The 24651-nt window shown below is 33.5% G+C and overlaps 3 protein-coding genes across 6 annotated transcripts; 2 read left to right on the top strand and 1 right to left on the bottom strand.

Annotated features, from left to right (window-relative positions):
* The first annotated feature begins 174 nt into the window (after window positions 1-174).
* LOC119982036 (50S ribosomal protein L13-like) lies at window positions 175-5999 on the top strand. Of its 4 annotated transcripts, none has more exons than XM_038825191.1 (7): window positions 175-338; window positions 625-685; window positions 1561-1632; window positions 2016-2182; window positions 2450-2561; window positions 3031-3252; window positions 5533-5999. In XM_038825191.1, exons 1-6 carry the CDS (start codon window positions 196-198, stop codon window positions 3250-3252), a joined length of 777 nt encoding a protein of 258 aa, XP_038681119.1. In that variant the 5' UTR covers window positions 175-195; the 3' UTR covers window positions 5533-5999. The 4 variants fall into 4 exon arrangements, with proteins under 4 accessions (XP_038681119.1, XP_038681123.1, XP_038681124.1 ...); XM_038825195.1 differs by having other exon boundaries at window positions 197-338; window positions 604-685; XM_038825196.1 differs by having other exon boundaries at window positions 205-457.
* Window positions 4832-5278, bottom strand: LOC119981799 (non-specific lipid-transfer protein A-like). Its single transcript, XM_038824941.1, has 2 exons — window positions 4941-5278; window positions 4832-4841 (listed from the first exon to the last, which is right to left on the bottom strand). The coding sequence occupies exons 1-2, from the start codon at window positions 5276-5278 to the stop codon at window positions 4832-4834; spliced, it is 348 nt and encodes a 115-aa protein (XP_038680869.1).
* A 12100-nt stretch (window positions 6000-18099) lies between the features above and the next one.
* On the top strand, window positions 18100-18855 carry LOC119981798 (ethylene-responsive transcription factor 13-like). Its single transcript, XM_038824940.1, has one exon. The coding sequence runs from the start codon at window positions 18100-18102 to the stop codon at window positions 18853-18855; it is 756 nt and encodes a 251-aa protein (XP_038680868.1).
* Window positions 18856-24651: the final 5796 nt, after the last annotated feature.

Genomic DNA, 24651 nt, shown 5'->3' with positions numbered 1-24651 from the left:
ATATGAGTCATTTTGTACTTGGCTTTCTGGGGTAGCTTTAGTCACACCTCGATCTTTTCTAAAGAAACCCTAAACTAAATTAATCACCCCTTATAAAAATTAGGTGTCACTAAAGCTATCCTCACCAAGTAATGTGAAGTCCAATTAATCTTAGCCCAGTGGGCCAACCCAATAACTCTCACCTTACTTCGTCAAATGCGGCGATACACTCTCCTCAGTCTCCACTCTCCTGCTCTGGTAGGCTTCTTCGTCGTGCATCCCTCTTTCCGTTCCCTCCTCCCGTCCCTTTCTGTCTACGTCTTTTCCGCCATCGCCACAGAACAACGGTGCTTCAGCAAGTATTCTTTATTCTTTTTCACTATTTTTCTTCAATAATTTTTCCAAAAAGTTTTAGAGATTTCCGGACGGATATTAACACTTGATTGCTGAGCCGGTTCCCAGAAATCTCCAGAGAAAGGTCTTATTTTTTTGCTTTTCTGCGTTTAGTGTTTTTCTATAGCTCTTGAGGTGAAATTGCTCTTAATATGAATAGTGTCCATTAATTCTTTTTATTCGGTCGTTTTGTGCTCTAGTAATCTACTATCTTTGTTTAATTCTGCAAAGGTGAATGATTTTTGTGTGAAGAAGTAGAGATCCAAGAGGAATGGCAAGTCAAGCTGTTACCGCTTTCAGCGGTAACATGAAGGCAAGTTTTTTCTTTAAAAAAAATTTAATTTCAGTGAATCACATCTGCTCATACATACATAGTCTTCAAAAACTGAATTCATTATGCAAAACTTAAAGCAGGAAGAAGGGCACATATGTAATGTTAGTGTATGTATGTATGTTCATGTAAGAATCCTTTTTCTGGTGTTTTGGTTGATAAATTGTTTTTTCTACACTCTGGTAGCACTGTAGTTATTTGATCATGAGCTGATAATTGATTGCAATTTCCTTGTTTAGTTTAGCTATAATTATGCTCAAATGGAATAGCTCTATGCCTTAGGTCTTTAAGGATTAGTTTGGCAGTAAAATATAGGTAAAAGTAAGCAACGGCAAACAACCCTTAGTGTCATTATAGTGCTTGTTTCTAAGTTAATCTTGTTTTACCTTTTCTTTTCTGTGGTTGAAGTTACTCGGAAAATGCTGTTGGACATTGAAAGGTAGGCTGTATTTAGATAATTGTCTATACTCATAGCTTACGTTCGTGTTTATGAGTGACGGTGACCTGTGTGGATTTTGCAAAGATAATATGACGTGCATTCCTTTTGCAAATTCTTCACTATAATGTTGACTTATGGTTTTTTAATATATTAAATTTTGCGTTTGCCTGAATGTTTACATGTCTGGCTCCACACTGTACTCTGTATAGATGCTTGGAGAATTAGTTCTTAAAATCTTTTTGCATAACTAGTAGGCTCCTAGTATTATAATTTTATATTTCTGGCTGAATATCATGAATGCTAGTGTAGACAACTTAATATTTTTCAGTTGCGTAGCAGTTTGGTCTATGACTTTGTAACTGAAGTTCTAATATTGATTTGTTATTATTAAGAGGGATTGTCTATTTTATTTACACAGAAAGCACTTGCTGGCCTGAGACGTATTGATCTAGAAGGTCTGCGATGGAGAGTTTTTGACGCGGAAGGCCAGGTTAGAACTCGATTCAGATCTGCCATTAGGCATTTATTAGGTTTTCTAGATTGTTATGTTAGAAATATTTTCCTCTCTAACTGATTTGGACGGGAAGTTTTGCGTGATAAATTATATGATTATGGTTTTTTTTTTTAATTCACAAGTAATGCTGTCTTTCTAACATTCATTTTGCAGCTGAATTAAAAGTACCCATTACCCATTTTGAGTGATTTGTTTGTCAAATTAGGCTGTTGGAGGACTAATATAAGATTTCCAATGCAACTGGTTTCTCATAAGTCATATCAATGCGTTCTTAATCAGTGATAGAAGTTGCTGGGTGTCAAATTATAATTTGTTCTTATCATGTTTGTGAATAGTTACACTAACTTGCTTTTTGATAGGTCCTTGGGAGATTAGCATCTCAAATAGCTACTGTGGTTCAAGGCAAGGATAAGCCAACCTATACCCCTAACCGTGATGATGGAGATATGTGCATTGTGCTAAATGCAAAGGATGTATGCTTTACGGGGAGGAAACTTACGGATAAAGTTTATTACTGGCATACTGGGTAAGTAACAACTCTTTATTATCACTTCCTGCAGTAGAATGGTGGAAAAGCTTATGGACATTCAGGCCTTTGAGATTGTGGCCAAATCATCTCTAGAAAAAGTTAATCAACTGAATTCAGGAAACTTCTTTAGAAGTTTGCAAATATTCTTGTCACTGAAAAAGAGATCTGATGCATTTTCCCAGGCGTAATAAAAAGAAGCATAGTCTTCGTAGTTTCACTTGTGTTGCTGTTGATGAACCTGATGTTAATATATATTTCCTTCAGGTATGTGGGGCATCTCAAGGAACGGACTTTAAAAGACCAGTTGGCCAAGGATCCTACAGAAGTCATTCGCAAAGCTGTCCTACGCATGCTTCCCAGAAACAAATTGCGTGATGTGAGTGATTCTCATTGTACAATATAAAATATATTCAGTTTATGTTTTTTTTATTCTAGTTGGCACTTATAGTCGTAGAGTCTACATCTGAAAAATATTAAGAGGGTAAATTCCTAAATTATACCACTGTGTGCCAGAGTATTATAAATTGCAGCCTATGTACCTAGTTCGCTGAATCATTATTGAGGCAAATGATTTGGATTGATTTGGCATTCAAGATGAAGTTATGAGAACAAATGATTTTTGATGCATAATTCACTGTCACTGCTAAAATTTTAAGCAATTGTTTATTTAGGAAAAGCAGGGGTGGATAGCTAAATTGTAGCTCTTCTTTTGTGGGAATTATACTTTTTCTATTAGAAGAATGTCTTATAAAGATCAGAACTTAGAAAAAGTCATCATTCTAAAAGTGCAATAATGCTGTGATTTTCGGAGAACTGCCAGTTCTTAAAGTTTTGTGTCAATGCAGGATAGAGATCGTAAGCTCAGAATATTTACCGGGAGTGAACACCCATTTGGTGACAGGCCCCTCGAACCTTATGTGATGCCACCTCGAAAAGTTAGAGAAATGCGGCCTCGTGCAAGGCGTGCCATGATCCGAGCTCAGAAGAAGGCTGAGCAACAGCAACAGGGTGCTGATGATAGGAAAAGACGCAAAAAGAAAGAAGTCAATACAGAAGAGGCTGCCTGAGTGAGTTATTTGGCACTTCAATAGCCAACTTGTTTGTCATCACTCATCACTCATCAACATGTTACCTCATAAATGCATGCAAATTCCGGTGTTTGTTTGATTGTTAATTTTCTGTAGGTTTGTGAGATTTTATTTAAAGCATTTCTTTAAGGACTATTTTCAGTGGGTCCACCATAAGCAGATGCATAAGTCTCACTGACCAGGTTTTGTGTGCGTGTACCGTGCCCCAAGGATTGGAAATCTCTGAAAATTATATAGGGAAAGGGGCAGAGAAATGTGGACTTACTGAATAGGATAAGAAAATTAGTCGCTTACAAGTCCTCTGTTCTCGTTGGCACCTGTTGGTTGATTTCTAAATTTTTTAAAGTTTTATGTAGGATGTACGTGAGAAAGGAAATAATATTAAAGGCGTTGACCATAATGCTTGCAAAATTATGTGATCAGTTTTCAGAAAGTGCAACATGTTTGTCTTGTTGCTGGGAAAAAATCATAAAAAAATTAGGGCATGTCAAATATACTGACCTCTACAAAGATTTGGATGCAAGTGATAAAATTGACTTGAATGACAAGATAGCGTAGTTTTAGTCTTTCTAATTCATAGATTAGCAAGTGAAGTATATATCAAACAAACCCATCTAATTAACAGATAAGCATTTTGCGAAATATATCTATATCCTGATATATTTCCAAGTATAGATACATTGAGGCTATGAAGTATGAACATACCGTCTAATGTCACACTCTTTCAGTTTAGTCGCTAGATAAACTCAGCTGTAGTTTACGTTTTCTTCTTTTTGGTCAGTTGTTCTAATCACTAGCTTGAATCATGATATTGGGATATTCTCTTTTGATAGAATGATTTTTAATCTTGCATAAACCGCTATCATATTTGTTTGGTCAATTGGCATGACTTGAAGTTTGAATGTGCCTTGACATTCATTTATTTTAATCCTTTCGATGAATTTTATTAGAATTATCTCTCTCCCTCCCTCCCCCCCCCCCCTTTTTCTCTTTTTCTTTCCTCGTGGAAGGTAGTGGAGGCGTGGTAATGTATATTTCATTGCTTCATCGTTTATTGTCTCAACATCTTGTAGAGTATGTGAAGAATACATTTTAGGAAATATTTAATTTAATTTATTAGTACTTTTACTATGGAGCAGTACCACGAAAAGTGTTGTGCTCAGTCCTCTATTACTTATTTCTATTGAATTTATTTACATAGTGTCCAATCAGTAGATCACTGCATTGGTTGAGATGAGTATCATACCAAGTATCTGAACATATAATAATATTGTGCCATTTCGGAATATGAGAAAAAATGTAGGTTATATTTAGGTGTCTTGTCTAAGTTTGCTGGCAAATACCATTAATGGGATAGAGAGATAATTAACACAATTATAGGCTTCACATAGCATAATTGAAATCAAAGTACATACTGGTGTATGTAACACCAAATTACCATATAATATCCTCTGATAACATCACAAGAAAGCTTTTATTTTATGAAAGTGATGATAAATATCATCGCAAGAACAGATTTTCATTTAGCTTTATTCATTGCATGTCCTCAAATTCCTCCTCAGTTAACCCTGCACCAAGGCAAGCACAACTTAATTAACAATGTTGTTCATAATCAAAAGTCCAAAAGGTCTGAATAAGGGAGAAAGAAAAAGAAGAAAAGAGCTCACTTGGTGCAGTCGGTGTTTTTGGAGATGGGAATGCTGGTGTCAACGCCACATTTTTGAGGAAGAGAAGAGGCTGCATCTGGGTTTATATTTGGGAATTTAGCAGCAGCTTGTTTGAGGCAGTTGCAGGCCGTTTGCCTGTCCGCGGTTGTTGGAGTGATTGCCTTCAAATTCTTGATTCCTTCGCAACAAGCCGGTGTGAGATTGCTGCCCGAAATGAGGTATTGCATGCATGCACTCACAGATGACTCAACTTGTCCACAACTCACCGCTGCCTCTCCTGGCTTGGCCATAAAATGAACCATGGCAACCACAACCAAGATAACTGCAGCTCCCTTCATTTTTTCCCCCCTCTTTAATGCTTTAAGCTAATTTTGTGAATATATTTTCCTTGGCTTCTGCTTATGATATGATTGTTGGAGAGGTTACTATGTTTATATAGTGTTTTTTTGTTACTAACAACCTTTGAAGTTGTGCGTCATGGAAGTTGGAGTGTTTTGGCTGCTTCTCTATGCCTTAATGTGTGTCATTTTGTCTTGAACATCAAAGAAGACAAGATTGTATATGATGATCAACCCTTGTTTTTTGCTTACAGGTTCTTCTTCATGAGAGTACTCGAATCAGCAATTGTGTCGAGCATTCATCATTCTGGCACTGGCGAAACTAACCTTATCTTTTGCGAGTCACATATAGCTGGGATCAATACTAGTTTCTGTTAGTTCAGATGCATATGACCCATCATGATCAGTTTGTTGGTTTCCGTCAGCTCAGATGCTGCGTCTGTCTTTCGGGACTTGGAGAGGCCTATATCAAAGATGATAAGCTTTGTGGATCATGAACACCTTCTTTATTTTACAGGTATCTTCATGATATGCAGGATGGTAAGACTGTTTCCCTATATCAATTGCAATTTGGTATTCTGTTCTGAAAGGATTGATTGGCTTTTTGTCAATAAGAATCATTATTCTGCTCCAAAAGATGCCCTTCCAAAGTTAAGTTGAAACTTTAAAGAGACATCACATGTAAGATCCGTGTGTTAAATATTTATATTTTTTCCCTTAAGAACTTGAAAGGTTAAAAGGTAAATAGCACCCGTTCACAAAGCTCTCGCATCGAGTAGGGTCGGAGACATACAAGATTTACGTAGACTTTACCTCCATGATTGATTCGTAAGAATTTGAATAGAAATTAACATATTTTTCTTTAGAAACTTTCTCGAACCGTACCCATCTTAACCGTCGTATACTCTCTTTCAAAATTTAGCCTTAATTTCGCTAACCCTTCACTTGCATGTGTGTGTATGATTTACAACTTGTGCCGAACACGAACGGAAACCTTTGAAACAGAAAGTAAAGAGTCTCCCACGGGATGATAAATTGATAATAATAGATTAATCTTGGAAATATCTAGGGTTACGTGCTTCAAAGAAAAATATTGAATGTTGAAGAACTAAACTATAGGTATTTTCGAGAATCGTGAACCACGAGTAGTTCAGATGGTATTCATGTATGTGGTATCTTCATTCCCATACTCTTTCTTTGTATTACAAAAAATGTAAAGGTATTTTCACAAGAACGCACTTATGAATTTGATCCTTATGGAAAAGGACAGGCACTTGAACAAATTACAAGTGATTGGGATACCTAATCCTTGTTACAACTAACCCTCTCTCGATCTTTTGCACTCGCAAAAAAACTTGCATACGATATGAATTTGAGGGTTATGACCCCTAGTTTTGTTTAGAATGCCGTTTCGTTTCAACCAGTCAAATTTCATTGAATTTGAATAATGTTGCAAATTTCAATTCTACTAACTTAACTAGTAATTGTTGTAAATGACTCCCAAATTCATGACTAGTACTACATCATTGATATATGCCCTATTTGTAAAGAGGTTCTAGAAAATTTATTGCATGCCTTGTTTTCTTTTGTCTCCATGCCAACATGGTCCTTTGTTCCACTCCTCAAGTGGCTCTGCCACTGGATAATACAAGTGGTAGTGTTAAATCTTATTCGAATAGATCCATAAACTAATGACTTAACCTTTTTTGCTGGGATAGATGGATGTGAACCGTAGTTACTCTCCATAAATTGATAATCTTCTAGAACAATATTTGTCTACATATATATATGGCACATGGTAGATTAATTGAGATGTCCAATATTGACATTTTGAGCCCAACAATTACAAAGTCATTGTCTATGTATCATCCTAATTCATTCAAGTTTTATTTTGTATTTAGTTGGGAATCAAGGGTTAGGTTAGCCTACCCTACCCTACGCTACCCTACCCAGGATCATGAGTTTTTAGCTTGAATCTTGAGAGGAGACCTGAGTGGCTGAGACTTGTTGTAAATTTTTCACAGGTCCGTCGTAATGACTCTAAAGTCATCACAAAATTATTCTTTTTAGAAAAATATTATGGATGTGTTTTGATTAGGATTACAAGTTCAACAGTATTTTTTTGTCTCGAACAAATCAAATTAAATATGAAAAAGACATGAAAATTATGAACCGTTGAATATATATCCAAAACATCCTATGTCTATCTCGTGATGAATTTGATTTTTGTCAGGAACAAAAATATACCGTTAGACTCGTAAACACGATAAAAATTCATTCATAATTTTATTTTATTTGTTAAATTTTTTTGAATGCTTCATATTTATTAAAACGAGATCCGCTGTAAAACAAATTACAGTAAACCCTCGGTGAGCTATGGTTTTTCACTAATGTAAATGAAAATCTTCATTATTTGTCCTAAAATAAAAGTCGGATAATTCAATCAGTCAATCAATTATTATTAATAGAAAGGCCGACATTTTCCATGATCTTTTCAGTTTTTGTCTACTCTAATTAATATCTCTGTCTTTTTTAATTTTAATTTTGTTTTTTCCTCTCTAGCCTCTACGGGTGTTTCGATCTGAAGCGTACATGACATGAGGCTTTAATAATCTAGTTTTGAAGTTGTGTGCTAGCCTGTTACCCCATTAGACACGTGACTTGTCTCTGTGTATATATATATATATAGAAATTCTTCTATGTGGATCAAAAGTGTGGACCAAGTTTGTGGATTTGTTTTTCAACCATAGATGTGATGGGTCCCATAATAAATGTGTGGCCCCCACTTATGTTGTGGTTTATTACAACCATTAGATTTTGGTTCACAAACTTGATCCACACTTTTTGATCCACATAGGAGAATTCCTATATATATATATATATATATATATATATATATACAGAAATTCTCCTATGTGGACCAAAAGTGTGGACCAAGTTTGTGGACTTGTTTTTCAACCATAGATGTGATGGGTCCCATAATAAATGTGTGGCCCCCACTTATGTTGTGATTGATTACAACCATTGGATTTTGGTCCACAAACTTGGTCCACACTTTTGGTCCACATAGGAGAATTCCTATATATATATATATATATATATATATATATATATATATATATATATATATATATATATATATATATATATATATATATATATATGAATATTAGTAGAAGGTTCTATCGTTGGTCAACATTAGGTGGCTTCATTGATTGATTTATTAGATTGTCCATGTGTTTCAACATGGACCAATAACACAAGACACACACACATATATTTTTAATCAATGACTATTTTAATGTCACATAGATTTGGAGGACTTTTGACTTTTGAGAATCATATTTTACGGATGTCTAGCATTGTCCTATGAAATAAAACATAGAATGCGGAAAACAAAAAAGGTATCAATAACGTGTGCTTTAACGACACTTGTTAAGAATTCAGTACATCAAATCAAACTATGTCATGTGTGACGAATAATCTCTCGCCTAGTTTTTTTTTTAATTTAAAATACATATCTTTTTAAGATACTAATGTATATTTTTCATCTTTATCTAATACTCTAAGGGCACACATTATCATTTTCGGATTAGAAAAATAAATATTGGACATTTGGTCAATATAGGTGGCTTCCGTTGATTTAGCTGCTCAAAAATGGTCAATATAAACTGGCTTTAGTGAATCAGAATACACACACATACATAAAGGTGCATGCAAATATATATATATATATATATATATATATATACACACACACACTTGCTCCTGCGATATTTTCATCATCGTCAGCTCATAAAATTAGACAATGCTCTTCCTGGCGCTCCGATCGATCTGATTCATCCAATAATATTATACTTCATGTCGACGGCCGGAGAGTCTACCGGAGCCTGAATATATGCCAAATGGGAAGGCTTCTTACGGGTTTAGTTTCACATTTGGCACATAATCAGGCTCTCGTATTCTCAATACGGAATGCAGCGCTACAGTTTGAATGAATCTCATCTACTGAAGTGAAGTGGTATAGGAATAGTCCAGCAATACTACTCTCTAAATACTAAACCCTAATCCTTCTCAAATATTCTTTAGAAGACTCGAATCAAAATCGAATGCGTGTGGGTTAGAAGGGCAGGGTAAGGGAGCCAATCTTTGGGAAGAGTGAAGCTTCATAGGGTCTTTCGTTCAAGTGCAGGTGCAGGTAGTCCGTATCTTCAGAGCAAGACAGTCCTAGATCATGACGCCTTTCGTGCGGGTTAGAATTATTGTGTTAGGAATCTCACATCGAAAAGATAAGATGTGAGGATTTCATTGGGTTTATAAGGGCAAGCCCACCTCCTTACAATCATCTTGGCCTTTTGCCTTGGGCTCAAGTACCATTAAGTGAGACAGTCTTAGGAGAAACAAAGTCATGCGACTCCGATGTATCCACGGGAATCGATAAATCCAAAATTGATAATTTAGTTGGTTATATGAGGGGTGTGGATTTATGAGACTTACCGACATAGAATTGCACTACGTTAGGGCCGTTATAGTTACAGCCGCCGTTCACCGAAACTTCGATCGCTGGCTCCCTTCTCCTATACTACTAGCTAGTTAAAACCCTAGAATCACTAGGGAAATAAAAGTAGAAAAAATGTACTTTTATTTTTTTTATTATTTTTTTTGTAATCAGTGGTTGAATTAGTAAAAAACCCTAGGATCAGTGAGGATATTCCAAAAATATAAGAAATATTACCTTTTATTTGTGTAGTAATATAAGTTTTGCCCTTGGAAACCCATTAATTTAAGCAATATTCATATAAGACATCGAATCTTACTTTGTTTTTTTTTTTTATGAAAATTATTATGAGCTCTGACTAAATAACTTGATTTTATTTGGTCTGAACTTCTTTTTTTTCCCTTTACTTAATTTGGTTTTGGATATATGACAATGACTTACAAGATTTGGTATCCTCTTTCTTTTCTTATTTCAGATCAATCATAGTCATGATGCTAACACTTCAGCATGGGATATTGGGTACACTCAATACTTATTATGGCTTTGGTTCTTATAATTTTTTTTCCCCTTTTTTGGTTATTGTGTGGTTCTTATTTTCTTTTTAAGAACCAATATTGTTAGATAGGATAAGAAATGAGATTATTAGATTTAAGGTAGGAGTAACACCTATTGAAGATAAGTTACGAGAAAATCGGTTAAGATGGTATGGACATGTCCAACGTAGAGATAGCGGTGCGACAATGAGGAGGAATGAGAGAATTTTTATAAAAGAGAGTAGGAAGCAACGATGTAGATCTAAAAAGACATGACTTGAAATTATAAGAAATGATATGAATTTTAATAGGAGTGGATGAATGTATGATCCATGATAGAAATTAATGGAGAAAACAAATACATACGATGGATTTTCAATGATGTTCTCATAGACTTGTGTAGCCTATCCCAAACCTTTGGAATAAAAGCTCGGATGATGATGATGAACCAATATTGTTATTGTGGAGGGAAAAATCCTCACAATACAAGGTACGCGGTCAATCCTTTTTGGCAAGGGAGAGCCTCCGATGCTTAAGTTATAGATAGCGGGTGGTATAATCACCCCTTCTAAAAATAATGATAGTGGGTGGTGGTGTAACATCCTCAATACCCCTCCAACAATTGTTGCAACCCCTCTCTAGTATCTCACGAATTTTCGGAAAATTGAACAGATTTATTAGTGGGCCTGAGTGCTGACTGGGTTTGTTTATTGGTCAGAGTAAACAAAGTCCATAGATTTCTAAACGGGCTCATAAGACAGGAAAATGGGCTGTGGCAGCCCATTGGACCTGCCTCATTCCCCCGCTCTCGTCTCCTCTCTTAGTTTGCATTACTTTGTGTTTTAGGTTCCCTTGCATTACAAAAGAAAGAAAGGAATAATCAAATGGTGAACGAAAATTTGATCCAAAATGGATATTATTAAAACCACGGGATAAGTATGGAAAAAGCCCCTGTAATTTTGAAAAAGGGTCGATCAATCGATCATGTTCCGTATACCTTTTTTTTTAGACTAAACAAACCATTGTATTTTAAAAGAGTTTTTCTTCGCACAGGGATTCTTTCGGTACTACAACAGAAAATGGTCATGAGAGCATGGAAAGAAATGGGGAAAAGTATACCAATCTACAAAACCACAATCCAAGTCAACAATCTATGGACATTAGCACAAGCCAATATAAAAAATAGGTACGGACTAAAGCAAATTTTGCTTACATATACAACGTAATTACCTAATAGCTTTTTGGGAATCAAAGTGGTTCAAGTCACATACTTACATCCTTGGTAATTGGTATGGTATGGGCCAAAATTCTTCATGGGCCTAAAAGCCCCCAAAAAGTATTTAGTCCATAAAGATCGTAGCTTGTCAACTGCGAGCCCACATATAGTTTCCTGAACCAATCTCCCGAGGGCCCACAGAATAGGCCCAATTGAAGAAGGTCCAGGCCCAAATAAATAGGCTCACGAGATATTTTCGAAACTTTTTAAAGTATTACATCAACTCGACCGTAACGGTAAAAGTCTAGACGATGTTATGGTAAACACATCATTCAATACGGTAGACAGGTGGACACTTGAGGAATAAGGTGAATATTTTGTCGGAAAATTTGTTTGCATACATGGGCTCTTGTTACCATGTGAATATTTTGTTTTTTTTGTGCAATTAATATTAAATTGATTTAGTTTGACTCACTGTTTTTATATAGAAATTATATTACGTGCAAAATATAATTGTAATAGTAATTAATTTCAATGTATTTTAAAGGTGGTAAGCAGTCAAAAACCCGTTTCAAAAAATAATTTTAAAATAGACAAAAAATGGTTATGCAATTTAAGCTAATATTATCAAATAGAGTTGGCTCGATTGGGTTATAGACATATGTGTGTTCAATGTTTGATTCCAGCAGTAAACATATTTCTCCGCGCAATTTTAAAAAAAAATTTAAGCTAATATTTTGTTTTCTAGCTAATTAATTTATTCTATCATTTCATTGATTGGATGTCATATTATATCACTTTTAATGACATTGTGTTGTATTTTCTTTATAATGGAACAATCCAATCAACCAAGAAATATTGTCTATAAAAAAAAATCGAGGAAATGAATATTCATTCTTGGAGGCCAAGTTTTTGGCCATCGTCTTTGAAGCTGGCCCAGTTCGTTTATGGCCTATATCATTCCTTACCACCGGTTACTGATGCTCTTGTTTTTTTTTTTTTTTTTTTTTAAAAAAGAAATTAAAAATCATTTCACTTTATTTTTTATTTTTTTTAAATACTGCAGAGAAATATGTTTACAGTTGGAATCGAACCTTGAGTACACATATGCTAAACCCAATCGATTGTCTACCGAGCTACCTCTATTTTTATTGTTGACTGACTTGTTCCATTATTTACCAACTTTTACATGGAAAACCAATATGGGTTTTGATTAATGGAATTTGAAAAAGGTCTCAATTATTATGGTTGCTTGTTCTTCTGTGAGTTGATTACTACCCCCACTAGGAAAAAAGTTCTAACAGTCTAAACAATTGCACAAAAGAATTAAGGGTCAGTGGTTTGTGCGCGCCACGTTATCATGCTGACGTGGTGTGCACAATTCACTCAACGAGCGACACGTGAAGGTTTTTATGGGTGGTAAAATTATGTCCGGTTCGGATGACCGGATTTGTCCAACCCATGTTAAACCAGGTTTGAACATAAGTTATATGTCTGAAATCTGAGTCCAATCACAAAATTTTTATCCGGTTTAAAACCGGGTCAGGGTAAATCTTATCTGGACCCTAACTAGGATTAGATTATTGTCATATTTACTAAACCAATCAGGGTTTGGTCAATTAAATACGTTCGAAATCCAATATGGGGTAGAGTTTGGACATGTAAATATTTCGTAAACATGTGTTGTTGTCTGACCAGAATCAAATCGAAACTGATTTTTTTTTTGCCACCCCTACAATTATGTTTGGAGTTTCATAACTGAAAAGAGTTTGGTATAGGGGTGATTGGGGGTTTGTCATAAAAAGGGGGGAAAAAAAAAAGAGGCAAACCCTAGTGATGCTTAATTAGCTGGTTATGCTAGTTTAGGCCTTTGGGGAGACAATGACAACTTACATTAAAAAAATGAAAATGGCTGTCAAAAGGGAGACAATGACAAGGCAAGGTTAATAATCGGCTTACCTTATGAGTTTGCTTCTATAATTGTATATAGTGGGTTTTTTTTGGTGTGAGGTTTGAATAAAGACAACCAAATTCCAAATTCTTTCATATGATCATCGATCACTATTGGAGTCTTATCATCACAGATCAAATTAATAATTATTTCTTCCCCATTCATTTCTATTTATCATTCTCGACTGATCCAGATTTGAAGGAGGGAGAGGGATGGGTTTCTTAGCATCGAGCCAAGTGGTGGAACCCATATGATAATACCACTTTGAACCCCCAATTAAAAAGAGACACGTAACCGCCATGTCGGGATGAGCAAAAACCCTATCTCTTAAATAGTATTTCAGGCTAAGTAGTTGAACATTATGGGATGATTTCCTCATCTGTCAAAGCAGGCAAGGAGTATATACATCTCGGTTGAAGGCAATAGAGTTATACAAAAGTAATATAGAACTCCTACAAAGAGACTCCAACTACATAACTCAAAGAACCAAGATCAACGTCAACTAAACGAAATAGAAGACAACACTTCTACTTCATTACATATTAGAATTATTCCATCACTATATAAAGGCACTGTAGCTAGTATGGTCCACCTAATTTTAAAAAATTTACATGGTGATTAAGTTTAATTACTTGGCTGTTAAATTTATGGGTCTATATAAAAATCATCTTGTCATCTTTTGAGCATTAACTTTTATTTTGAGAAATTTATATATTGAAAAATCCTAGAGAGCTTTTTTTTTCTTTCTCAAATTTGGTGGATTCCAGTGTTCGATCTATTGTTGATTAAACATTGGTTTGATGTTCTTTGTTGTTTATGCCTTTGTCGTAGGTGTTTTATTATATGCCTTGCGATAAACTAAGAAACGTATTTAGAAATTATTTTATTTATAATTTATAAAAAAAAATTGTTCAAATATTTTTTTTTACTAAAACATTAAATTTATATTTTCAATTTTTTCTCTAATTTTCATATAATATTTAGTTAAATGATATGTTGAGAAATAGATACATATTTTTAATATAATTATAGTGTAATTAGTTTTTCTTCTCTTTTTCTTTTTCTCGTGAAGAGAAAATATTATTTATTAATTGATTGAGTACATACGTATTTAGTTTGAAACAAAAAATTATTTTAATTCAATTAGGATTCCATATATTTTTTGCTTGTGGTCGAGATTATCAGAGGTAAATTCATTCAGTTGGAAGATTAATATTCACGTTTGACTCCATATTGGCACCTTGCCATTTATCATCATGAAGGTTCCTCTTTTCCAAGTGTGTATATATATATATAAGTTAAATGACAAGTGAGGTCTACTGTTTTGGGTCTTCCATGTTCTATTACTTTATGTGTTTATGGAAGAATATATACATATATATATATATTAGTCAGTCCCATTGAAGACATCCAACAAAATTACTAAATTTAGAATAGATATGTATAGATGTCAGCTAGGGATGTCAAAAAAAACCGATCTGAGCACTATCCACAGGGTAGCCGGTCCGTTTAAAACCCGAAAACCGATCCTATAGGTTTTGAAAACGGTTTTGGTTTTTGTTTTCAAACCCGTCATGATTTAGGGTCGGGTTTGGTTTTTGGTGCCGGGTTTAGGGTACCCGAACCATTTAATAAAAAGATTCATTATAGTAATAATATTATAAATCATCTATAAAGATATACTACTAGGATATTAAATTATAACATGATAAAACATATTAAAACGTATATATTTATAGAAGCATACTAATAAAACTATAAATTAGACTAATTTGAATTATAAAATCATAATTAATATAAATCATACTCAATATTAATTTATATTAATATAATCTTCAAAGAAAAAAATAAAAAAATTAAAAGTTAAATGGTAAATGGGTACCCGATGATAAACGGTTCCGGTTTTGGAAATTTAAATGGTTTTTTAAATGGTTTTGGAACGGTTTTGGTATAGAGTATATTAAATGGAAACGATTTTGGTATTTTATAAATGGAAGGGTACCCGACCCGTTGCCATCCCAAATGTCAGCCTCAGTCACAATCCATCTATATAAAGTCACAGAATATTGGGATGGAAGCTATAGTTTTGGTTTAATCGTATAGCCATTAGCCAACGAGGTCGTCACCCCAGTATGATAAAATTACTTTTATTTTGTCCATGATTTCCCCTTTTTGTGATTTAGACCGGATTTGGATCAAGAGAATAAGGCTTGTGTCTTGTTGGATGGATCGGATCAACGATTGAGATTTAGAAAATTATTGTCATTAAAACTATTTGTAGCCCCCATTTGTAAGTATTATTCCATAGTAGTTGATTATTTTCAATGACCAATAAAATGGATCATCCCCACCAAACATTTGCAACCTCTGCGTAGATATATCATTATGTCCATCTTTTCAAAAATTAATGTAGTCTTGTGGCAAATCATCTCCTTTTAAAAAGATTTCTCCATATCATCATCATGTCTATATATATCTATAATTCTATTCAAGTACAATATTGATTTAACTTACATAAAAAGTCGTCCAACTAAAAAAAAATTAACTTATATCTATAATTTATTCATTCTATTCATGGTAATATTCAAGTACAATATTGATTTAACTGATATAAAAAGTCGTCCAACTAAAAAAAAAAACTTATATCTATAATTTATTCATTCTATTCATGGTAATATTGAAGTACAATATTGATTTAACTTGTATAAATAGTCGTCCAACTAAAACTTGTAGCCTCCATTTGCACAGTATTAGGGTTAATAAAGTATTATTCCATTGTTGGAGTATCTTCAAAGACCATTAATATAGATCATCAATAATTTGATTTCTTCTTTAGTGGCACCTTTTTCAGACGATATATCTAACTAAACGTCATCAAATAATCAATTGGCACTATGCATTTTCCATAGACAAAAATAGAAGGAGTGGTGGATTTTGTAAGGGACGACCAAGCTGAGCTTGCCTAAAACAGACCATTAGGATTTGGGCACCAAATGAGTTGTGAAACTTATCATTCAACCGAGAAGACAATAGAATAGTAGACAATATAAAAAAGTAAAACAGTCAAAAAGACAGTTATAACTTATACATCATGTTTTACTCTGTGATGTCATGTTGACATCATCAGCTGACATCATCATCTTGTTTTGTTTTTTTTTTTCTTTAAACAAATTTTAAAACATTGTATCTCTCAAAATACATGTTGGATTAAAAAACTTATATATATAGAATCAACGCGGAAAGCTCTTTCAAATAAGAACCATTGTCGATAATTTTTCAGAATCGAAAAAAACTAGTCCAACATAGCACTGATTTAAACAAGAGAGTTTCATACTTTCGCGCATTAGTTAGTCATATAAAATTCGTAACAAAAAAAAATTCATTTCACTCATGACAAATCATATTAGGCACATAAGAATGACCATGTGAAATTTCATAGCAAACAGAGCACATATGATCACTCAAACAAGTAATATCATTATTTTATAGGAATGGTAAAATTTCACAGCTGATTCATGTAATTTTCACTGTTTTCTGCAACTTTCTATCAAAAATCTCCGATTTTTATCCATAACATATTGATTTCATAGGATTTCTGATTGAAGACTCTCTCATTTTTCTGAGAGGTTCACTATTTGTAACCTAAAAAAGACTCATTCTTCTTTAAATCGAATAAACACCGAGATTTCACATTTTTTTCGTTCTTTTTCTTCCACATCACTTGCTACAAATAAATAATACATCTAAACATTCTACAATGTATCTAGATTCGTCCAGAAGTACAGATTTAAGAAAAAAAAAAAACAGAACTACTCAAAAAAATAAACAAAAAATAAGGAGAGAGAGATTTGTGATTCAAAATAAAAGAGAGATTGAAGAGAGAGAGTCGAATCTTGGAGAGGAAGAGAGTGGCATGAGGTAGAGAGAGGAGAGATACTTGAAGTAGAAGATGATATAAAGTGTTTTAGTTTTTAGGGTTATGTTGTATATGGTTATTTTTGTCTAACAAAAATTCAACGACCTATTGGTTTATTCATTTAAGCTGTAGTTCTAATGGTGTATTATCTACATATGAGGGACCTGTTGATAAATCTTTTATTGATTTAAACACGAGCTTCTCAGTTGTGTTTTTTGACATATTATCTACTTTTTTATAATACGTAGAATTTTTTTTTTTGGTATAACAACACTTGTTTTTATATTAAAAATTATTTTTTATTTATTCTATTTAGTATTTTGCTAACTTCCCACGTGCTCGCAGATGGTCCCAAATCAAATAAAAGAGGAGGGTTGTAATAGGTCGGTCACTAACTCATAAACTTACGTAATCGACCCTAAATTTTTGACATAAAATCTTCAATGATGATTATAGTATTTGCTTTCACTCACCAAATTTTTCTCTCCAACTTGGGATAAGTACACACAAGTGTGTAACATGATTTTTTTTTATATAGAATAGTATATAAACTTGAATGAATTTTTTTTGAAATTTTTTTCTTTATATGGAAGGGAATCAACCAAATGACAATGAAATCCCACTTTGCTATATAAATCCTTTCACCTACTCACTTAACCAACTCAAGCTAAGGAAACTAAGAGAGAGAGAGAAAGAAGTGGCTAGAAATGAGTAACCTCAGTGAGAGTAGTCCACTACTAGACTTTGATATGGCTGCCTTGGAATGCTTTCTCCAAGACGATTTCTTCCAAACTCCTCCGACCACTTTCGAGGAGGTTACCACCGCCACCGCCACCGCCACCACTTATCTAGACGATCTTTTATGTGACGATTTTGTGCCATTACAACTTGATGAATATTCAGACGTCGATGTCACATACATTGATACCAGCCCCATAGCTACCGGTAACGGTAATATTGTACCATTAGAAGCTTTTGCGGACCAGAGTCAATCGCCGATGCCGGTGTGTGCACTACCGGATTCTGATTATGTGCCAAAAGCGCACGCTAGCGCATCGTCGATACATAGGAAATATAAAGGCGTACGAAGAAGGCCGTGGGGGACTTACGCAGCGGAGATTCGGGACCTGAAGAAGAACGGGGCGAGAACTTGGCTCGGGACCTACGAGACCCCTGAGGATGCGGCTCTGGCTTATGATAAAGCCGCCTTTAAAATGCGCGGCTCGAAAGCGAAACTCAATTTTCCACATTTGCTTGGCTCAGAAGCATATGAGCCGATAAGATTGACGAATAAGCGCCACTCGATGGAGCCTTCCGCAACGCCGTCGCATTCATCTTCTTCATCACAGACTGAGCACACTACTATTGATTATCAACCAAAGGCGAACAGGAGATTGAACCAAATAGCATCGGCGGCTCCAGCCATTTTGGAGAAGCTAAAACAAATTATATATGATGCATAAGCATATACGACAAAATTAACATGCATGTAATTAGTTTTCTTATTTTAGTTACTTGCTTTATTATAAGATTAAAACCTCTTAATTTGTGATTAAGTGAGATTGTGTGTCCTCTTTTTATTATTAATTCGTCTTTTCACCTTGTGTGTAACCTTTGTATTTGTCAACAATTGTAAGGCTTGGAGAATACCAAACAATGTAATTTATAAGAAAAGTTCAAAGATCTCTCATACAACAAAATCTTTTCTGAGTAGCTTACGACCATAAAAACAAAGCCAACTTAATTTATGATAATTAGATTGATTTGTTGTTTGCTATTATTTTCCAGTGCAGTTTCTAAATTAATGCAAGGGCAATTTTTATCGGTAGAGCTTTGAAGGCTCATAATTTTCAATCCAGAAGGAGTTACGGGACCTATAATATATTTTCGAAAAGAAAATTATGTGCCCTATACAAATTACCATGACTTTACCCTCCATAATGGCAGGGTTCGGGCCCAAATTCTCACGTTTAAGGGGTCTACAGGACATTTTTATATTATTGCGCATAATTTACGCTATTTCCTTATTTAGTTTGGTTTCCCTTTGCTAATGGTTTTAGGGTTCATTTTCTTGTATAAATACTTCTTTAAGTTATAATTGGAGGGACACTTGATTATTTCTATTATCAAAGAAAACGAGATTCGTTCTCAACTTGTGGAGATTTCCACGTTCTTTCCTGAATTCGTCATAGCACAATTGAGTTGGTACTTCCACTTCGTCATAAATCCATACGTGGTTACCAGATGCCATGGAAGGACCTACTCCTATTTCGACTCTCGTACATGCTGCTAGGCTACCTAGCAGCAGGCATTTTTCTTGTAGCGCGCCTTCTTCTTCTTTTCCTAGGTAAACCTAAAGCGGATTTTTGATAGTATTCCGTCGCCTTACGTGAGAGTTTTAAAGAATACTGAAGTTACCATCCTCCATCGTTAAAAAAAATTTAAAAAAAAAATACTATTGCAAGTACTGAGTTTTTATGTTTAAGACAAATACTATTAATTAGATATTAACTTGGAAGATCCGAGTTAATTAGAGTGTTTTGGCTTCTTCTATATACTTGAACTAGCCACTTTGTTTTGGCTTAAATATAAAGTTATAAGATAAGCTTTCAATATCATGAACACCTTGTCTTTTTTACTGGATCTTCTTCATGAGGAGTATTCCAATGACTCGGAATTCTATTAATAATTCATCTTTTCGGTATATTAAGCAAAAAGCTAACCATATTTTTGTTGACATATTAACAAGACTATGTATGTATTAATTAATGAGCACGAACCATTTTGCCCTAAAGAGTATTGTGAGATTGTTGACATGTAGCAATTGTAACCATTTGTCATTATGTTTTCAAAGGATTAATTGTTCTAATCTAAGTTGTATTAGTTGCTTGAAGATCGAGATCACAAGGGTATGTGACATCATTAAGACAAAAATGATCATCATCTATGAGGTCCTTTTGTAATTACTTACCCCTAATTATGCTTAGAATTACTAACTAATTTTGGTGTAATTTACTTTTCTTTTATAACTAGTTATTGGACTCGTGCGGTGCACGAATAATAATAAAATTATAATTTTCACTGAAATACTTGATCATAAAAGAACCAACACAAAGTGGATTTAAGAAAAGTAAAAAGACACTCCAGAATCTTAACATTAACTTTAAATTTGTAGCTAGAATTTATTGAAGTCGATAATAATATAAAGTTGACAATAGTATGACATACCTATATTAAATTATGAAACACAATACTATGTACATTGCTTGTAGTATTACATAGTTGTCATTCCTCATTAACAATCAATATCTTCAGCCCATTAATACTTTTTACCCTTGAGACTACAACATTTAATTGGCCATGACTAAAGACTGACCTTGACAAATACAAACCAACATGAAAAAGTGATTATCCTTGACTTTGGTTTATTGTCATAGCAAAATTAATAGCTAATGGATACTATCTTCTTTGGAGTTTAAGTTTAAATGGTAACTAAGAATCTGATGGAGATAGTATCATTCGAGAAATAAATATCTTGTGACTCACCTTGATTTCTGAAATAATCTTAGCTTCTATAATGTGTTTTTTCAATTGTGTTACTATTAATCTGGTTCCATTGCATACACCAGATTTCTGATCAATATTTATGAGCAACATTACTGGAACATCAATCATCAATATTGATTCATGGTTTAGAAGACCATAAGATATCATGGAATTTAAGAATTCAGTTGTGGCCAAACAACTAAGACATGATAAAAGAATTCAAAAAATTCAAATACTTTTACAGTTCGTCTAAGGTCATCTTAATTTAATATTATCCATTTATGATTTGCATGAAGATACAGATAGTCATATTAATTTAAATCGTGACCAAAAAATCATTAAATTACTAAATTCTTATTTAAATAGTGAAAAAAGACAATCAAACTATTTATTTAGCTTCTTTGAAACTACCAACAATTTTTAACCAATTAAGAGTGAGTTGGTGGTCTATTAGTTAGTGCTATTAATCTTCTTCATTATTTGCTAATATCAAATATTAGCAAATACATATTGATCGATTTTGTAGCTTATAAATAAGGCTTCATGTAATAGTTTTAAAATAGAAAAATAGTATTGCATATTTATCCTTGTAAATTAATTTTCATGCAACTTTACTGCACAACTACAACCTTATCCCTAGAATTATAATTATAGTAGTATTTTTTTCCACAACCTTGATGAGAGTGAATAAAAAAAGCAATGTCTCCCAATCATTAAAATTATTGTTGTTCTAACTGCTTAAGAAATTAGTTGCATCTAATTGGTTTAAAATGCAAATAATAAAATTTATTTTAGAGTATGTCTTACAAATGCTAGGTAGAAATATTAATTTTGTTAATATTTATTGCATTAGGAATAAAAAAATCATAGAGAGTGTCTTATTTAAAAACATCAAATAAAAAAATTTAAAAATTAAGTTCAACATTATCAAACCAAACAACTAAATAATTTTAGTTTCGTAGTCTTCTTTGGGGAGCTACGTACCATCTGTCTCATCCGAAGATGAATTCTGAAACATTAAAATATATTTGTAAGTAAGGAGCTTCAAAAATAAATTACATGTATTGACAATCATTATTTTAATAGTTATGAATTACCTTGTTCATCTCATTGAATTCTTCAATATCTCATTGAATTCTTCAATTGTAGATTTGAATTTTCCATTATTGTAACCAACTATAAAATTGGTCATAACGTAACTATAACCTTCAATCAATATATCCTTGAACCTTCCAAGTAAAGATCTTTTTACAGAGGCATGAATTCTTCCACCCTGTTAAGAATAACCAAATCAAATATAAAAAATGATTATTAATTTGTAATAAAAAACAAAGAATTCCTTTTCATCCATAAGAATCAAGTCAATTGTGTTTGTTTGATCAGGCCTCATAAAGTTTGGAACCATCCATAATCGTATAATGCGAACCTTCAATTTTTAATCATACCTATCATGGGTGATAAAATATATTCAATAACAATTTAAATTTTGAAAAAGGTGATAAAATTATCTATAAGGATAAAGATAATCATAAAAGTTGTTGTGTGAATTTTTTTTTGTGTTTGTTTGATGAGGCCTCATAAAGTTTTGAACCATCCATAATCGTATAATGCGAACCTTCAATTTTTAATCATACCTATCATGGGTGATAAAATCATACCTATCATGGGTGATAAAATATATTCAATAACAATTTAAATTTTGAAAAAGGTGATAAAATTATCTATAAGGATAAAGATATTCATAAAAGTTGTTGTGTAGAATTTTTTTTTAAAAAAAACAACTATTTTAATTAAGGATTAAAATATGATTACCTAAGCATTACAAATAACTAAACACGTGTATTAAGCAGTTGGAAGTTTGGGAGGGAAAAAAATGGGAAGATGTCTTCTACTTTTATATATATATATAGATAAGATAACCACATATGATCTTTAGCTCCTCATAAATATCTGAGTACTTGAATTATCTCACTCTCTCCTACTACTCTGACGAGACTGATCAGGTGTTGATAAAAATATGTTAAAATATGATACAAAAGTTGTGGAATGTCATAATTTATTGGATTGAATGACAAAATAACAAATTATAAGATAATATCGGAGGAGGAGGTCTTGGGTTCAAATTAAACTTAGCTTCCACAACGAGTTTGAATTTTTACGTGTTGATTGTCCGATTATCCAACCCACACATGCGGAGAATTGTTTAAAATGGTATAAAATCAACCATCAAGTTAATTTGGTTGAATGGTAAAGTAACAAACTATAAGAATTCCCGCGAGGCTATATGTACACAATATATAAGTTCATTCATAACTATTGTTTTTTGGATATATACTTTTGCATGGATAATACATTATTCTTGAATGGAAAGGATGCTCAAATGGGGGTGGTATATATATATAATAGAGCATGTTATTAGGCATGGGCACAAAGACATTTCAGTTGCAGGATTTTGGCCATTTTTGGCCTCAAATGTCGCACCTTTGTACCATTGCTGTTTGTTCTTTATGCCACATTAGGCTGCTTTTCGAGGGATATGTCCATTGCCACTCCTTTTAGGGCTGTTTCTGTTTGCCTTTGTAGCTCCCGGCCCCTTTATGGCCTTATTCCTCTTGTCCTCGAGAATAATAACCACCACATTATTACATGAAAATAAATAATATATACCCATATTTATTGCATGTACACCTAGGCATATATATTGCATGTATAATATATACACTAAGTACATTTTTATAAAGAAAAAAATTGGGCAGGGGCTATAGCCTAAAGTAGCGCTCTCCCTACTCTCCTGACCAGACAATTACAAAGTCTGTGGCCCGTGACTCCCAAACCCATCATATGCTTTAATGGGTAGTTAAAGATTAGGTTTTTTTCCTGAAAATATGTACACCAGAAGTGACAGGGATCCCATCAAAAAGCATTTCAGTTATCCCAATAGTAGATGTGTCACTCTTTGATTCAATCACTAGGTTTTATGGACCCCTACACTTACATTAATCAAGGGACAAGATCCACTATTGGGATGATTGAGATGCTTTTTATTGTGATCTCTAACATTTTTGTTTGTACATAATAGAAGCTAATGACAAACCCTTAACTGGGTTTTTGGTTCATAATTATGTGAGGCGAGCATGAGTGCGAGGTAAGTGTGAGATCATTATGGGTGAGCATTGTCATGTTTAGTATAAAATAAAGAGTGAACATGAATGAGAGAATATTAATAGTATAATTTTCATATTACCATTTTTTTCTTTTTAGAAAATAAAACAATATTTTATTATAACAAGTGTAAATGAGTCTTTTACACATCAAAACTCATTCTCCTTGTTTTGGTGAGCTTAGTTATTCTCCACAAGGAAGAATAGAGGGTGGAATGAGTTTAGGATTCCACCCTTCAAAACTCAACTAAACAAGAGAATATATTAATCATACCCTCATTCTTTCCTCAAAACTCCAACCAAATGTCCCGTAAATGTTGGAAGTGCAAAATTTTCCCTCAAATATTGTAACTAATAAAATTAGAGTGTGTTAATATAGACAGTCAAACTAGAGTGACTGAGGATTCATCCCTAGCTAAATTGGTATTTATAAATACCATCCCTAGCTACAACTTGGTATTTATAAATAATATTGTCATTGGGACATGAGGATGTACGTGTCTCATAGTCCCACATAAGCATGCCATGTTTTCCATCATACTTGGAACTTGC

Source organism: Tripterygium wilfordii, chromosome 17 (genome assembly GCF_013401445.1).
Source record: "Tripterygium wilfordii isolate XIE 37 chromosome 17, ASM1340144v1, whole genome shotgun sequence".
NCBI classification, from domain to species: domain Eukaryota; kingdom Viridiplantae; phylum Streptophyta; class Magnoliopsida; order Celastrales; family Celastraceae; genus Tripterygium; species Tripterygium wilfordii.
The sequence above is the reverse complement of the archived record's forward strand: the minus strand, read 5'-3'. Positions and strand labels throughout refer to the sequence as shown.

Bases quoted from the DNA above. Each gene is read 5' to 3' on its own strand.
- LOC119981798 (XM_038824940.1), top strand. From the start codon at position 18,100: ATGAGTAACCTCAGTGAGAGTAGTCCACTACTAGACTTTGATATGGCT.
- LOC119982036 (XM_038825191.1), top strand. From the start codon at position 196: ATGCGGCGATACACTCTCCTCAGTCTCCACTCTCCTGCTCTGGTAGGC. The intron at 339-624 runs GTATTCTTTATT...TTTTGTGTGAAG, and splicing joins GAACAACGGTGCTTCAGCAA to AAGTAGAGATCCAAGAGGAA. The intron at 2,562-3,030 runs GTGAGTGATTCT...GTGTCAATGCAG, and splicing joins CCAGAAACAAATTGCGTGAT to GATAGAGATCGTAAGCTCAG.
- LOC119981799 (XM_038824941.1), bottom strand. From the start codon at position 5,278: ATGAAGGGAGCTGCAGTTATCTTGGTTGTGGTTGCCATGGTTCATTTT.